Raw genomic sequence first — 14,240 nt, 5'->3', positions numbered from 1 at the left:
GTCTGTCGAATGCTCTTCATTCGTCATTTCAGTTTCCGTTTCCAAGGACTTGCTGGCGCCGCATGCGCCGCCTAATTGCAGGGCAGCCTCTCTATTACTCCATTGAATAATTACTGTCAATTCCAGATAGAAGAGCAGGACGAGTCTTTCGTGACGGTGGCCAAAGGAACCAGGCTGTGCCGGTTAATGTCAACTATGACAGGTTCTAAGGCGAGTGTGACAGCAATATCAATAGTAATTGTCGTCGTAAGGTAGCCACCTTTTCTTCATAATTTTATGGAGAAAATATAAATACATATGCTTTTTCCAGTGTTTGTCTTGGTGGTGATGGTTAACCTGTTCTCTCGGCAGGTTCAGGACTACTGACGATTCGGACTGTTCTGCTAACGTCTTGCCGGCCTGGAAACAGCCTCTCAGTGGACATAGAATGGATGCAGTATTTGGATATGCTTTGCATTGATGAGCAGAGATAAGGGATGAATGTCGGTTATCAGGCATGTTAGAACAGGAGGAAGGTCATTTGACAATTCGTCGACCGGTCTTTTCACTTTCAATATTGTTGGCGGTTACGACGTATCTTCTCTCAGAGAATCCCACACCACCAGCATCCTACACATGCCACAGCAGCACCTGTCTGTGCCTCATCATTTGCCATTTGCCATTTGCCTTTTGCCTTTTGCCATTTATCATTTATCATTTACCTTTTAAGTTTGCCGTTTTCCGCGACGCTGACGTGCCCTGGATGGGTCTCTCTCTCTCACACACAGTTCATCCTTGATCTTCCTTTTTCTTTCCGAAACAGAATTCTCCGACGACGACATACCGCTCTTCTCATTATCACGCTTTCTACCTCGAGCCTTGGCGGCGTATCAGAGTTGGAATTTTCAGCCACAAGCACCATGTCCACTGCCGTCAAGAGGACTTCGCATCTCCAGCCTCACAGCGTTTCATCGACGAGGATCCATAGCTCCTGCCATGCGCCTGTTTCTAGTTGATTGATTCCCTCACTCTGCATCGGTTACGATGACGACTGCTTGCCGGAAGCCGTGAGGACATTGCACCCCTGAACGACAATGATGGGAAGAAAATTGGCCGTTGATGCTGTCGGAGGATTTTCGATTCCGCACACATGTACTGTCTTTCTTCGCATATTAGTATGTGGCCTGCCTATGTCTGGGTGTCTGCTGTCTCCAGTTCTACCGTTCTTTTTCGCGATTGATCGGTTATGTCCACAGCATCGTGACACTCATTTTCTAAAATAAAAAAAATTGTCCATTTCTTGTCACCCCTTCGATTCTTTACAGCTTGCTGGTCTCGCTACTCGTCGGCTGTGCCGCATTCCCTTGTACTCTCTTTTAATTTTAGACCCTTATCTTGTTCTTTTTTTTTTCTGTATTTTTTTTGTCACCTTCTTTTCCAACAATCATGGTCTCCTCGATTGCTCTGCTGGCTGCGGCCATTTCTGTCGTGTCTGCTTCAACGCCACCGGGCTTCCAGCCAGCCGTGGTTGCTGACCTCGTGGTGGATTTCGGCAACACGCTGATCAACGGCCAGGTCGTTGCCAAAAACCGTAAGTGCCCGCTTTTGTGCGGAAGTCGGCCGTACGTACAACAAAGTGACTAACACGCTGTGATTCAGTCGTCGCAAACCAGCCGACCAAGCTCGGCACCACGCGACGCCTCACGGGAAACTCGTTCACGGTAATCATGATTGACTTGGACATTCCGACCAACACCCCCGGTCAGACCTCGACCCTGCTCCACTGGATGCAGACGGACCTGGCGCTGTCGCCCCAGGCCTCGCGCGTCGTGGGCAGCACAAACAGCGGTGCAGACGCCAGCGCGAGCAACAACGGCGGTGGTGCCTCCGGCAATGCCATCCAGACGGCCTTCTTGCTTCGCAACGCCACCAGCCAGGCTCCCGCCGCGCCTTACATCAGCCCCAACCCGCCGGCGCGTCTGCCGCTCAGCCACACGTATGCGCAGTTCTTGGTCGACACGAGCGGACTGTCGGCGCAGTCGACGGCGATGCAGACGCTGATGACGGCGGCCCAGACACGCCAGGGCTTCAACCTGCAGCAGGTGTTGCAGCAGGCCGGTCTGACGAACAAGCTGGTGGCGGCCAATTTTTTCAACGTGACAAACCCTGGTCCCGTGCAGGCTGCCAGCGGCAATGGCACAGAAAATGGAAACGGCAACGGCAACAGCAATGGCAACAGCAATGGCAACAGCAATGGCAACAGCAACAGCAACGGTAACGGCAACGGTCAGCAACAGCAGGGCTCTGTGTCCTCGACAGACAACAACTCGCCATCATCGGTCTCCTCATCGTCGACCACCTCCACTACCGACGGCGACAGCAACAGTGGCAGCGCGGCGTCGTCGGCCAGTGGCAACAATGTGGTCAAGGCGAACGGGGCAGCATCTCTGTCAGCAGTCGCCGGCCCGGTTACTGTCCTGGCCGGCGCGGTTGCACTTTTCATTGCTTTGTAAAATTGAAGGGCCTTTGCGATGGTCGGACCCAGAGTCTGTGAAACCAATCTTGTTGCCACTGCCGCTCTCGTTTTATTTCACTTCTTCTGTTTTTGTCCGTTTCATTTCCATTCCGTTCTTTTAGTCGTTTGCAAATTCTATTATTCTATTGCGAATCGTTTGGTCCGCCCGATGGATGCTTTGCTCCGTCCGTCGTCTTTGTATACGTAAAGCTAGCTTTCACCATTCAAACGCCTGAAGGTCACAAGCCACGCGCCGAATTGCCTTGTCCATCTGTATGGCGCGAAAAGCTTGTTCTGCTTTCGGTCCACCGCGCGGTTTGCGTCCAAGACGGCACTTCGTGGCTCTAGCCGGCGGGAGCGCTAGCAGATGTGCACTAGTCTGCTTTGGGATCCCGCGCGTTAATACCCAGACTGTGCGAGTGGGCGGCACATGCTCAGAGATTTATTAAATTTATTAAAAATCCCAAGATCCATGTCCGCAGTAAAAGCAACCTCGTTTGCCATCTCAGCCCTTTCTTATCGGCACATCAACAACGAGGAAAACACGACGAGCAGCAAGCGAATACGTAAGCATCTGCAACAATTCGTACAATGTCTTGCACTCTGCCTCGTATCTTTGCGACTTGCCCACCGGACGCCTTTTCGTCCACGACAGGCGTCACGGATGTTACGCCTACTCGCAATAGTAAACAGCCGGCATTGTCCCCTTGACGTATTCGCCGCGCTCTTTCCCACCGTCCAGCTCCGACGCCAAGTGGTATTAGTAACACTCCCCAGTGCGTCTTGCCATGATAGGAAAGAACAACCCTTCAACACGGCGCTGAACGGCTAGCCGCCGTGATGCATAACAATATGCACGGAAAGTACAACCGAGCATCAGTCTCCATCATACTAGAGGCTTCTTCCGCGGCGCCTTCCCTGACTACACCGTCGTCGTAGACTGAAGCCACGTCCACATTGTATGTCTCGTCCATAAGCTTCTTGCTTACAACATCTTGGCTGAACACACCTCCCAGCATGGCTGCGCAAAATAAACAAGAGCCCATGCCGTCCCCCATGCCGTGCCGTCCCTCGCGTTGGTCGATCACCATCAGGCACTGTCGTCCGGCCGCTCGGGCGGAGCACATCCAAGCTAGAACTGCCGCCCGCGCGCCATCAATCGCTAGAAGGGGCCGACAGACTAGCCAAGCAAGTTACTTCTTCTGGTGTCTGGCAGGCAAAATCATTGCAGGCACTTGACCTCCTTGGAGGTAGCCCTTGCCCTTCATGGCCGGGAACAAACACATCTCGTCGTCTAGCCTCAGGGGCTACAGGAGTTTGCCCGCCCCTTGAAGTTTTTCTTTTTGTCCCCTCTGTCCTCGTTTCCTCTTTCTCTCCGGTTTTCGTCTCTCTCCCCGACAACCGGGGCAACTCTCGTTTTGTATATATATCCAATGTCCAGCTCTTCGTTTCATTCTCTGCTCTCTCATATACCCTCCTGTCCACTGCTCTTTTATATATAATCTGCTTGTCTTCCCTCGCTGACAATGCTTGACAACATCCCCTCCAACCCATACTACTACCTGCTTCCCGGCCTCTTCGTTCTCGCCACACCTCTTCTTCTCCGTCTCAGATCGTTCCCCTCAAACTCGACGGCCAAAATGACCGCTTCGACTGGCCCCGACCACACCGTGGTCGTCATTGGTGCTGGCTATGTCGGCGTTCCCATGGCCCACCACCTGGCCAAGCACACTCCGGCCAGCGTCGTCAACCTTCGCGTCATTCTGGTCGCCCCCAACGAGGAGATGTTCTGGAACGTCGCCTCGCCTCGCGGCTTCGTTCCCTCCGACTCCTCTGCCGCCCCCAACCCCAAGGGCAACCCAGGCTTCGGCGACGACAAGCTGTTCTTCCCGCTCGCTCCTTCTTTTGCCAAGTACAACACAGGTTCGGTCAAGCGCGTCGAGCAGGTCGTTGGCCGCGCCACCAGCCTCGATCCCGACCGCCAGACCATTGAGGTCGCCCTCAACACCGGCGGCACCGTCCAGACCATCCACTACGACACCGCCCTCATTGCCACAGGCACCGACATCACCGACGGCACCCCCTTCAAGGTCGTGCCCAACGGCGGCGTCTCCGAGACCAAGGCCGCGCTGGCCGACTACCGCGCCCGCATCCGCACAGCCTCGCACATTGTCGTGGCCGGCGGCGGCATGACGGGCGTCGAGGTTGTCGGCGAGCTGGCTGCCGTCTATGGTGCGAACGCCCCCAAGGACAAGAAGAAGGAGATTGTCTTTGTCATCAACGAGCCCGCGCCGCTCGGTGTGTACGGGACCAAGGACAGCGTGCGCCAGATCGCCACCAACCGCCTCAAGACGCTCGGCGTGCACATCATCGTCAACACCAAGGTCAGCGTGGCCACGCCGGCCGCCGGCGAGGGCAGCCAGACCGTGCTGCGCCTCACGAGCAAGGACGGCACGTCGACGTCGCTGACCACCGACGTCTACATCCCCGCCTTTGGCACCTCCTTCAACACCAAGTACCTGCCCGCCAAGCTGCTCGACGCCACCGAGAAGAACCGCGGCCGCGTGCTCACGCGCGCGACCCTGCAGGTCGAGGGCTACGACAACATCTTTGTCGCCGGCGACGCCTCCAACCTGCAGTTCCCCTCGCTCAAGAACGCCAACGACCAGATTACCGTGCTGGCGCCCTCGTTGCAGATCTACCTCAAGAACTGGGCCGTCGCCCGCGGCGCCAAGCAAAACGGCGATGCTGCCGCTGACACGACCGCGCTCAAAGAGTACAAGGGGGACGACACCCTTATCGTGGCCGTGTCCACTGGTCCCGCCGGCGGAACGGGCCAGGTCGGCTCGTGGAAGTTGTTTAGCCTCGTGATCTGGGCGCTCAAGTCCCGCTTCCTAGGTACCGACAAGGCTGCAGACTATGCCAGCGGAAAGCGCGTCATGAGGGATGCCAACTGGTAGACACGAATCGCTTCTCGTTTTCTTTTTGTCTTTTTTGTGTTTTCGAGTCTTTCGTCTCTTATGTTTCTGTTCTGATATATTATTTCCAACTGCTTGTTTGAGTGTTATTTCATAGACCAGTTTTCATTTGCAAATAATTAGAATCAGCAATACCAGAATCCGCAATGAAATCGGCAATCGGACTTCCATTAGTATGTACCGTCTCTGGTACTCTACTACTCGCTCCTTATATATCTAGTCATCCCTCCTTTTGAGCCATATTGGGCTTGTGTCTCTGGTCCACGAGCCAGAGGCGAAGACGCGGGATAAAGGAAAGCCTCATCCATGCTTTCAGCCCCTGACTCTCCATGTAATGAATAACGGGAATCATGGAAAACAAATGCAAGAAAACAATAACAACGAAAAACCCACACTCTTAGGTGACGAGAGAAAACTGGCGAATCAGGAAATGGCTGGAGGGTGCGTTCAAGGAATCAAAGAAAAAAAGAGGGTACGCGCGCGCTCGTAATCCGAAAGTAAAGAAAAGCAAGCTGTCTTTTTTCATCCGAACTCTCCCACACGATACAAGCACGAGAGACCGTTGTGTCGTTGGCCTCTACGGGCGAGGGTCGTAGATCTTGTGCTTGATGTACTTGGTCAGAGCAACATCGCCCCACTCCTCCCACTCAATCCACTGTTCCTCGGGCAGGGTGCTGACGCCATCGCGACGGGCCGCCTTCATGACTTCGCGCGCCACCACAAGGCTGGCATCGCGCACACGCTCAATGCGAGGGTAGATGAGGCCCATGCGGAGCTCCTCGGTGTTCAAGCTGCCAGCAAGGGCTGCGGCTGACGTGTAGACCATCTCATCAGTGATACTTGTAGCCTTGGCCATGATGGCACCCAGACCCAGACCGGGGAACACGTAGACGTTGTTGCCTTGGTTGGGGTAGTAGGTGATGCTCGAGTCCGCCGTCTTCACGGTGTAGGCCGAGAACGGCGATCCTGAGGCAAAAATGACAGTGCCGTCGGTCCAGTTGATAGCCTGCTCAAAAGTGCATTCGGCCTTGGTCAGGGGGTTGCTGAGAGGGAACAGGATGGGTCTCCGGTTTAGGCCGCCAGCATCGACAGAGGCCTTGAGGGCGCGGACCACAGACTCGGTGAAAACACCGAATGTGGCCGTTAGACCAACCAGGGCCGACGGCTTGACGTACTCAATGACCTCCTCTAGGCTTCTGAACTGGTGGCCGTTGTTGTCACTGCGGGCAAAGTACTTCTTGTGTTCCGCTAGCTTGTCGCCACGGTCCTTGGTAACAAGACCCTTGGTGTCCACCAGCCAGAACTTGTCACGAGCAGCCTGTTCTGAGAGACCATGGCGCGTGTAGTACTCGACGAGCTGCTTGGCGACACCGACACCGGCAGATCCAGCACCCATAAACACCAGGCGCTGTTCCTCCAGAGGAACACCAGACAGATTCACGGCACCAATGTAGCTGTTCGAGGAAGGGAAACGTGTTAGTTAGGTCACGTGATGCCAAGACCCGTGTAAGTCGGTCGTGGGAGGGGGGTGGCAAAAGGCTGCATATCATGAGTATGTCACTTACCCTCCGAGAACGACAGCACCAGTGCCCTGAATGTCGTCGTTGAAGCACCGGTACTTCGTCCGATACCGGTCAAGGTACTTAAAGGCCTTTTCACTCTCAAAATCCTCAAACTGGACCACCATGTCCGGGTAGACCTCGGCGCATGCCGCCATGAATTCGTCCATAAAATCCTGCTGTTCAGACACAGGCACACGCTTGGAGCGGATACCCAGGTACAGGGGATCCTTAAGGTTGTGCTCGTTGGCTGTGCCGCAGTCAAGGACGATCGGGAGGGTGTTGTTAGGGCGGATGCCAGCAGCGCCGGTGTAAAGAGCCAGCTTGCCAATCTATGTCGGTTGTTAGCATAAGGAAAGAAAATAAGGAGAGCAAATACGAAACCGCAAACTGAGAGACAGCAATGAAACGCAAAAGACGTACGGAAATGCCGACACCGTTGATGCCCAGGTCACCAAGGCCCAGAATGCGCGAGCCGTCGGTGACGACGCAAATCTCGGGCTTCTGGTGGGGCCAGTTGCGCAGAATCGTCTTCATGCTGTTGCGCTGCTTGATGGAGATGTAGAGGGCCTCAGGGCGGGTGTAGATGGTGGAGTACTGGAGGCAGACATCGCCAATGGTTGGAGTGTAGACGAGCGGCATAAGCTCGCGGGCGTTGTCGATGAGCAGGCGGTAGAAAAGATCGACGTTCTCACCCTTGATGGACGACAGGTACAGGTACTTGTCCACGTCCGTCGGCCGCGAGCGGACCATCTTGAGGGCACGCTGGCACTGCATGTCCAGGCTCTCCATAACGTGAGGCACGAGGCCAGTCAGGTTCTTGGAGACACGCTCCTCGGGGGTGAACGACAGACCTGGTAGTCATTGTTAGATAAAAATGGAAGGAAGACAAGGCGAGTGAATCCAATGAGATGATGGTGAGAGTGGGAGTAAGGTTTTGTTCTTGTTCTTGGTTGGGGGGGGGGGGGGGGGGGGCTCAGGTATCCAACGATAGCAAACAACAACATGAAGCAACACAAAATCATCTTGTAAACTTTTGTTTTGTTCGGTTTTTCTCTTTGATTTCTCTCAACTCACCCTTGTTCCAGTGCGCCTCGCGCAGGACCTGGTAACCGCCAGCGCGGTGTTGAGCAATGTATTCGGTCATTTGTGTCTGCTGGACGGTGCCGTAATTTGTTTGAGAGTATCCACGGTGTTGGTCGAGGGCAGCCATTTTCATAGCGTCTTCAATGGCAGAAATGTCGACGGAGGCCATTGGATTTAAAGCAGAAGCGCGACGGGTGGACGAGAGGGAGAGGCGCTTGTTAGATATAGATGACTGAGACGACCGGGCGGACGCTACGGACGCAGATGGGGACGAAGAGCGCGGGGTGGAGGCGTACGAAGTGGAATTGCTGGTAGAATATGACGCCATGGGCACCATTGCAGAAAGCCGCAGGTGGTGGCGACAACGGAGGAGAGGAGACGGACGGGTGAAAAGAGGAGTCAACAAAAAGGGACGAAAACAAAAGGTAGGCAGGTGAGGATGGATGAGCGTGAGGAGAAAGGGCAGAAAGGAAGAGGCGGCGGTCGTTGTGGAGGTTGTGGAGGTGATGGAGGTATTAGTGGTGTTAGCGTCGTTGGTGTTGTCTTTCGGGGTAGAGTGGATGGAGCTGCAGATATAGCGGCGTCTAATAGATGGCAAGAAATCGGCGTGGGCGCCGAAGGGGACTGTTGCTTTCGGGATATGGGCTGGAGCTGCAGAGGATCGACTGGCCAGAGTCGACGAGAGAGCAGAAGAAGATGACGAGGGATGAAGAGGAAAACGAGCAGCTGTAAGTGCAGACGGAGACGAGGTCGAAGAGAAGGAGACTTTGACTTTGGCTACTGTGGTAGTAGGACGACAATAGAGCATGCACGGTGTAGTCGAAAGGCTAGACTGCAGATGCGACAGAGAGTTGACAAAGAACGGTTGTTCTCGTCGAAGTCTGCGGACACTGGCGAGCTTTAGCCCATTTAAGGTCTGTCGACGGCGCAGTATCGAGTGACTTGGCTGTGGGGTCCGAGAAGCTGCTGCTGAGACCCATGCGGACGCTGATATCCTGGGCATGGATTGATGGGCAGGCCGGGGCCAGGGGGGCAAGTCGGGGGGTAGGTAAAACAGAAAAGGAGGATGGAGGTCGTGTCGTTGCAAGGTCTCGTAGGGTGTGATGGGTACGGCAAGGGGCGTGTGTGTGGACGAGACGGGAGATGAGAAATCCAAAAAAGCGTTCGGAGGGAGCGTAGAAACACAGGCCAATCGACCAGCAAAACGACGGGATGAAAAGGTGAGCAAACAGGAACGAATAAAGATGTCGTCGGAGGCGCGTTTCAAAGACGTGAAGCGAGAGAGGAAGTGACGAAGAGAAGAGACAGAAAGAGATACAGACAGAAAGAGACACAAAGAGACGAGCTCAAAGGATAGGAAATAGACATAAAAGGGAGTGTTAACAGTATAGTCCGCTGCGGTTGCCAAGGGAGGTCGAACTGCTTCAAGGAAAATTGACTGTTTGGGAACGATGTCGATGCTGCAAATCAGAGTGGATATCACAAAAAGGTGTGGAGCCCTTCGGGGAAGACGTTAAGGGGGGGGTCGTTGTCATGGAAGGTGCGCCGCATCATTCTCGAATTTCCCAAATGTAGCAAGAACGGGCAGTGCGTACCAAGCTGGTCGCGCCGAGTGCATACGCGTGCCTGGCTGGTCATGCCGGAATCGCCCGGGCTGTTTCAAAGTACCCAGTACCTTGGGTACTTACACGTGGGACCAACCGAATGAAGAATGCGCATGTAGACGCAATCCAGTATTCGTTATCATGTTTCCATACTTTTAGGATTATTTTTTAAAAGACATGCTTTGGGGAATTCTTGGCAGTTGCTCCTTCCTCGAAGCGGAGGTGCTGCAAGGATTGATCACTCTGTGCGCAATGGCGACAATCGGCTCAGCATCTGCACGCAGGACGAGCCACGCAGTAAAGCAAAACAGGCAAGCGGTCGTATTCGGGCATGCTCAACGGATTACACAATGGTTTCTAAAAGGAGGCACGAGGGCTGGGGGTAGTTGTACAACACACGTCGCAATTGCAAATAGAAAGGGAACAGAAGTGGAGGACGAACCGACATGGGAAGGAACAATCAGGCCGATCAGACCGACCAGGGTATCTCGGACAGGAGACTTCGGGCACAAACCGCACCAGCGACGGCGGACTCCGATTCCATGACTTACACCGCACTTTGCGGCCAACAACAGAGAGATCAAGGGAGGGCTGTGCGTTTTGTTGGGGACGAAGCAAGTCCAGGACGCACCTGCCTTGTACGGCGGAAGTCCGGTGACAAAGGGCTTCGTTTTTGTGAGGAAGGGTGAGCCAAAGCACAGAGTACGGATGTCTGGTTCCTGCGAGTGTACGAAGTACGAAATACGCAGTGCAATTCTCCGTACGGTGAGATGTGGGCCACATTGGGCACAGGATGATGAAAGACAATGAGAAATAGGAAAGCAAAAGTCTACTGAAATGGGGCATGAAATGACAGCTCCGGGGTACGGAGCACAAAAGCGTAGGACTTCTGTCGAGTGATAACGGGTGTTGGGGATTGACAGGCCAAACAACGGTCAGAAGGTCCGGAACGGTGTCTTACTTCGTACACGGGCTCGTGCACTCAGGTTACGAAGTACGAACAGTTGTTTGATTATTTACTTTATCCCCAAAGGTCTCTCGCTGTTCCGTGCCTCCCTGTCCCCCCAGCCCAAGCTAACTCTGCAGGGAGCCACACTTCGGATCGCTAGATCAACCGGCATGCACCTGTGACTGGGTTCCGAGAGGAGAAGAGAGCGTATATCGAGCCAATGGGTGATTCGCCGTACTGTAGAGTGGGCCCTGTGGATTACTACTTCGAACATCTATTCAATAGCACGGCTTTCGACTGTAATGTTTGCTCTGTTGATGTGCAGCGTTTGTCGAGGGACGAAGGAAAATACAGACGAGACGAAGTCTGCAAAAATACGAGAAAGGGATTGACAAACCATATGATTGCCGTTTGACAAAATAAGAGGTCGGAACCTGAGAGCGGGACGTGTGGACGAAAGCAGGAGACAGGTGCAGCAATCATAGGAGTTCCGGCGCAGAGACACGCAAAGAGCAGTCGCCGTTCCTGCTCCTCTTGGGCCATGTCACGGCGTGCCGTCTCGGAGCAAGCTGCCTTCAAGAGACCACAAGTTTATGCATGTGGGAAACAGCCATTTATTTGCACACAAGAGAAACAAGCAGCCGATGGCCGCATGGCTCCCTGGCTGACTCTCTTGCCCCCAGCATGTGAGCTGCCTTCGAACACGAACTGGAGTAAACACATGTAGACCGTCGGCAACAGCTGCCAGCGCATCGCCATCGCGGGCTCTGTCACAAGCTTCGCTGTGAGTCACATTACAGGAAGAAGCGACCTGGAACTTTGGCTCTGCACTACGGCCCGGCGCTGGTATAAGTGGTCGAAAGAGCTGTGCAAAGGCTTCAAACCCTGTAGACAGTAATGCGTCAAACGTAGCACCCGTTAGCTTCGACAAAAAGGCCCCCTAATAACGATGGCGGGAAAATAGCCCATCGCTTCTTCCCTGATGTGTAGCTGCTAGTCTCACATACCCCTGCGGCTCCGACTTTTCCCGACCTGTCAAGGAAGGAGAGCCATTCTGCCATTGTAACCACTGCACAACCCTGCGTTTCCAGTGTCAGGTCCCCACCTTTTCTGTTGGCATTGGGTAAAAGTTCCCAAAATGGCAAAAACCTAGGGAAAGAGCTCTGTATTTCCCCATTCCACCGGTCAGCGGTGCAAGGGCAGGTCCTCCTGCCCCATACGGAGTACGGCCTACCGGGGCGTTCAGGAAGCAACAAACAGGCGAGGTTTTAGGTAGTGTTACGGAGTAATCTCTATCGTCGTAGGGAAGAAGGAAGGGAAGGCAAAAAGGGGAAGAACTTTCCACCATGAACACAAGTCCCACAGTGCTCCACCATGCTCAAACTTCTTTCCGTTGGGCGCTGGACCTTGCTTTCCTAATTTGACATTTCTGGGGGAGGCCATAGGACCAGCTAAGTTACCTTTAATGCCATGGCAGTTGATTCCATGGGTTTGAGGAAGCTCGGTGGACGCCTTGCATTTTGTACGGAGTCCTATCATTGTACGGCCGTAGGGAATTCACAGAGGGCTCGTCGCTTTCTTTTACGCCTCTTATTTTATCCCTTCCTCTGGCCCCATTTGTCGAGATTACAACTTATGTGTTTAATTTTCGATTTTCACCCGACAATCTAACACAGCTGATAGACGAAAAGAAAACAGGACAGGGGATGTGAGAAGAAAACAAGATGACACAGAAACCACACGACTTTCTGCGTCGTGCATGGTGAACGGACGAATTACAAGGTAAGGGGTCGGTGAGACGCGTGGCGGGTCCATACCGTCGTATGCATGTGTTCCCCGGACGTTGTTCCGTTTCGTCCCTTGTGTTTTCGCCCTTGCTTTTTTTATAAAAAGCAAATCCGTGTATAATTGCTTTCGTTTTCGTCGTGTCAGCCCCTCTCGTGTTTTTCTCGGTGTTTCTCCTTTCATCCCAGTGTCTCAACGTCAGATGCAAACACAAACTTTGAAAGACTCTAAACGTCTCTCAGCCGGCTGTCTCAAACTCGGCTTGTAACTGGACATAACCTTGCTCGCCTTGTAGGAAGCACCTTCAACCTTACTCCTTGTCTTCCCGACATTTATGCATGTGCTTCATGTTTGCAACGGCTAGGAAAATTACGGGAAAGTTTCAGTCATACTTCGACCGTCAAGACATGTGGTCGAGCCACCCAAAACGAGTGGATGAGAGTGGATTGTGGACGACGCCAGGAAACAGAAGAAGCGGGAAAGCAGCAATGAGAAGGTCGAGAATACAAGGGCAGCCAGTTGGGAGCAAAGATCGACAGATACCGACGGCAAGCAGGCCGTTCTTAACAATAAAAGATGGCGTTTAATGTGTGATGATCACCTCAGAGGTCCAATCCTGCCGTCCCAATTCCGCCTTCAAGATGCTCTTTCTGTGTGCCATTTTGCACATTGGTCACATGTATTGGCAAAGTACCTTCAAAAAATGCATGTGCAAGTTGCGTGTCCACAACTCCACATGTACTTGCGTCGACCTAGGATGGACCAACAGCAATTGCGCTGTAAATTCCCATAGCCCGACCACGTCACGAGGCCTGGACAGTATGGGGAAATGCTTTTCTTTCGCCTTACCTTATTATTTACATGCAAATACATGTCAATAGCACTCGATTTTCCTTGATATTATGAATAAAACTTGTGAAGTAGACTCGACTGTCTCCACATGTATCAAAACAGAGACGCTCTTATGATTCTGTGACTTTGTATTTGCTGAAGAATCTGCATAGACAGGCAATGGTTAGCTATAGGTTTACTACAAGGAAATAAATAGCTAATATATATATATATATATATATATATATTGTATAAAGTAACACAGAGTTAAAGTTGAAATAAACATAAAACAGAAGCATATCAAGAGAAGCCTAATTCATACACGTATTATTGCACGATAAGAATAGCAAACTAGCGACACATAGCACATCCACGTTGGAAAATACAGCGAATTCTGGCAAGCATGAAGTTTCACCCTCAGGTTGGACGACTGTCAACATACGCCCCGGTTACCGCAAATACCAATTAGATTCCGTTCAGCATCATTCAGGCCCAGTATCTGGATGGGTAGCTTCTACGGCCGTCGTTTTCGTGGCGCGCCAATACTCTCTGGCCTTAGTTCTTGGTTCTTAGCCTTGTGCTTCACCCTGGTATCTTGTGCTTCGAGGTTCTGAGATACAGAATACCTGCCTCGTGCAAATCTTCCCGCCAAAGTGATTGTTCCACTTCTGCCCATTTATAGATCTAGATACAGGTACCGTTGTACTCCCGCAGAGATGCACAGGCGTCAGTCCCCATTCTTTTGCTCCGTATGCATTTCGTTGAGGAAAATGGAGCCGCAGGTTGTCCGGATGTCACAAGGAAACCGAGCCCCGGCTATCCCAAGTCTGCTAGTCTAGGCTCCTTAGACCGTGTCTGTAAATAGATCCCGAGGATGAGAGCAGTTCAGGTCATCGGATTTCCTTGTGGGCCTCTTTGCCCTCCTGTTGTTCACTTTCCTCTTTTTTTCTTGTC

At 52.8% G+C, this 14,240-nt stretch overlaps 3 protein-coding genes across 3 annotated transcripts; 2 read left to right on the top strand and 1 right to left on the bottom strand.

Annotated features, from left to right (window-relative positions):
* Positions 1-1,425: 1,425 nt before the first annotated feature.
* SPBR_07537 (uncharacterized protein) lies at positions 1,426-2,492 on the top strand (the record flags this gene model as incomplete). The annotated part of the gene is made up of 2 exons (XM_040765791.1): positions 1,426-1,570; positions 1,639-2,492. 2 exons carry the CDS (start codon positions 1,426-1,428, stop codon positions 2,490-2,492), a joined length of 999 nt encoding a protein of 332 aa, XP_040617173.1.
* A 1,642-nt stretch (positions 2,493-4,134) lies between these two features.
* SPBR_07320 (uncharacterized protein) lies at positions 4,135-5,454 on the top strand (the record flags this gene model as incomplete). Its single annotated transcript, XM_040765574.1, has 1 exon — positions 4,135-5,454. One exon carries the CDS (start codon positions 4,135-4,137, stop codon positions 5,452-5,454), a length of 1,320 nt encoding a protein of 439 aa, XP_040617172.1.
* Positions 5,455-6,049: 595 nt separating this feature from the next.
* Positions 6,050-8,286, bottom strand: SPBR_06749 (malate dehydrogenase (oxaloacetate-decarboxylating)(NADP+); the record flags this gene model as incomplete). Its single annotated transcript, XM_040765005.1, has 4 exons — positions 6,050-6,926; positions 7,038-7,363; positions 7,455-7,885; positions 8,109-8,286. The coding sequence occupies 4 exons, from the start codon at positions 8,284-8,286 to the stop codon at positions 6,050-6,052; spliced, it is 1,812 nt and encodes a 603-aa protein (XP_040617171.1).
* Positions 8,287-14,240: the final 5,954 nt, after the last annotated feature.

This window comes from Sporothrix brasiliensis (assembly GCF_000820605.1).
Source record: "Sporothrix brasiliensis 5110 chromosome Unknown Cont20, whole genome shotgun sequence".
Lineage (NCBI taxonomy): Eukaryota > Fungi > Ascomycota > Sordariomycetes > Ophiostomatales > Ophiostomataceae > Sporothrix > Sporothrix brasiliensis.
Note: the sequence above shows the minus strand (reverse complement) of the source record. Positions and strands in the feature narration are given on the sequence as shown.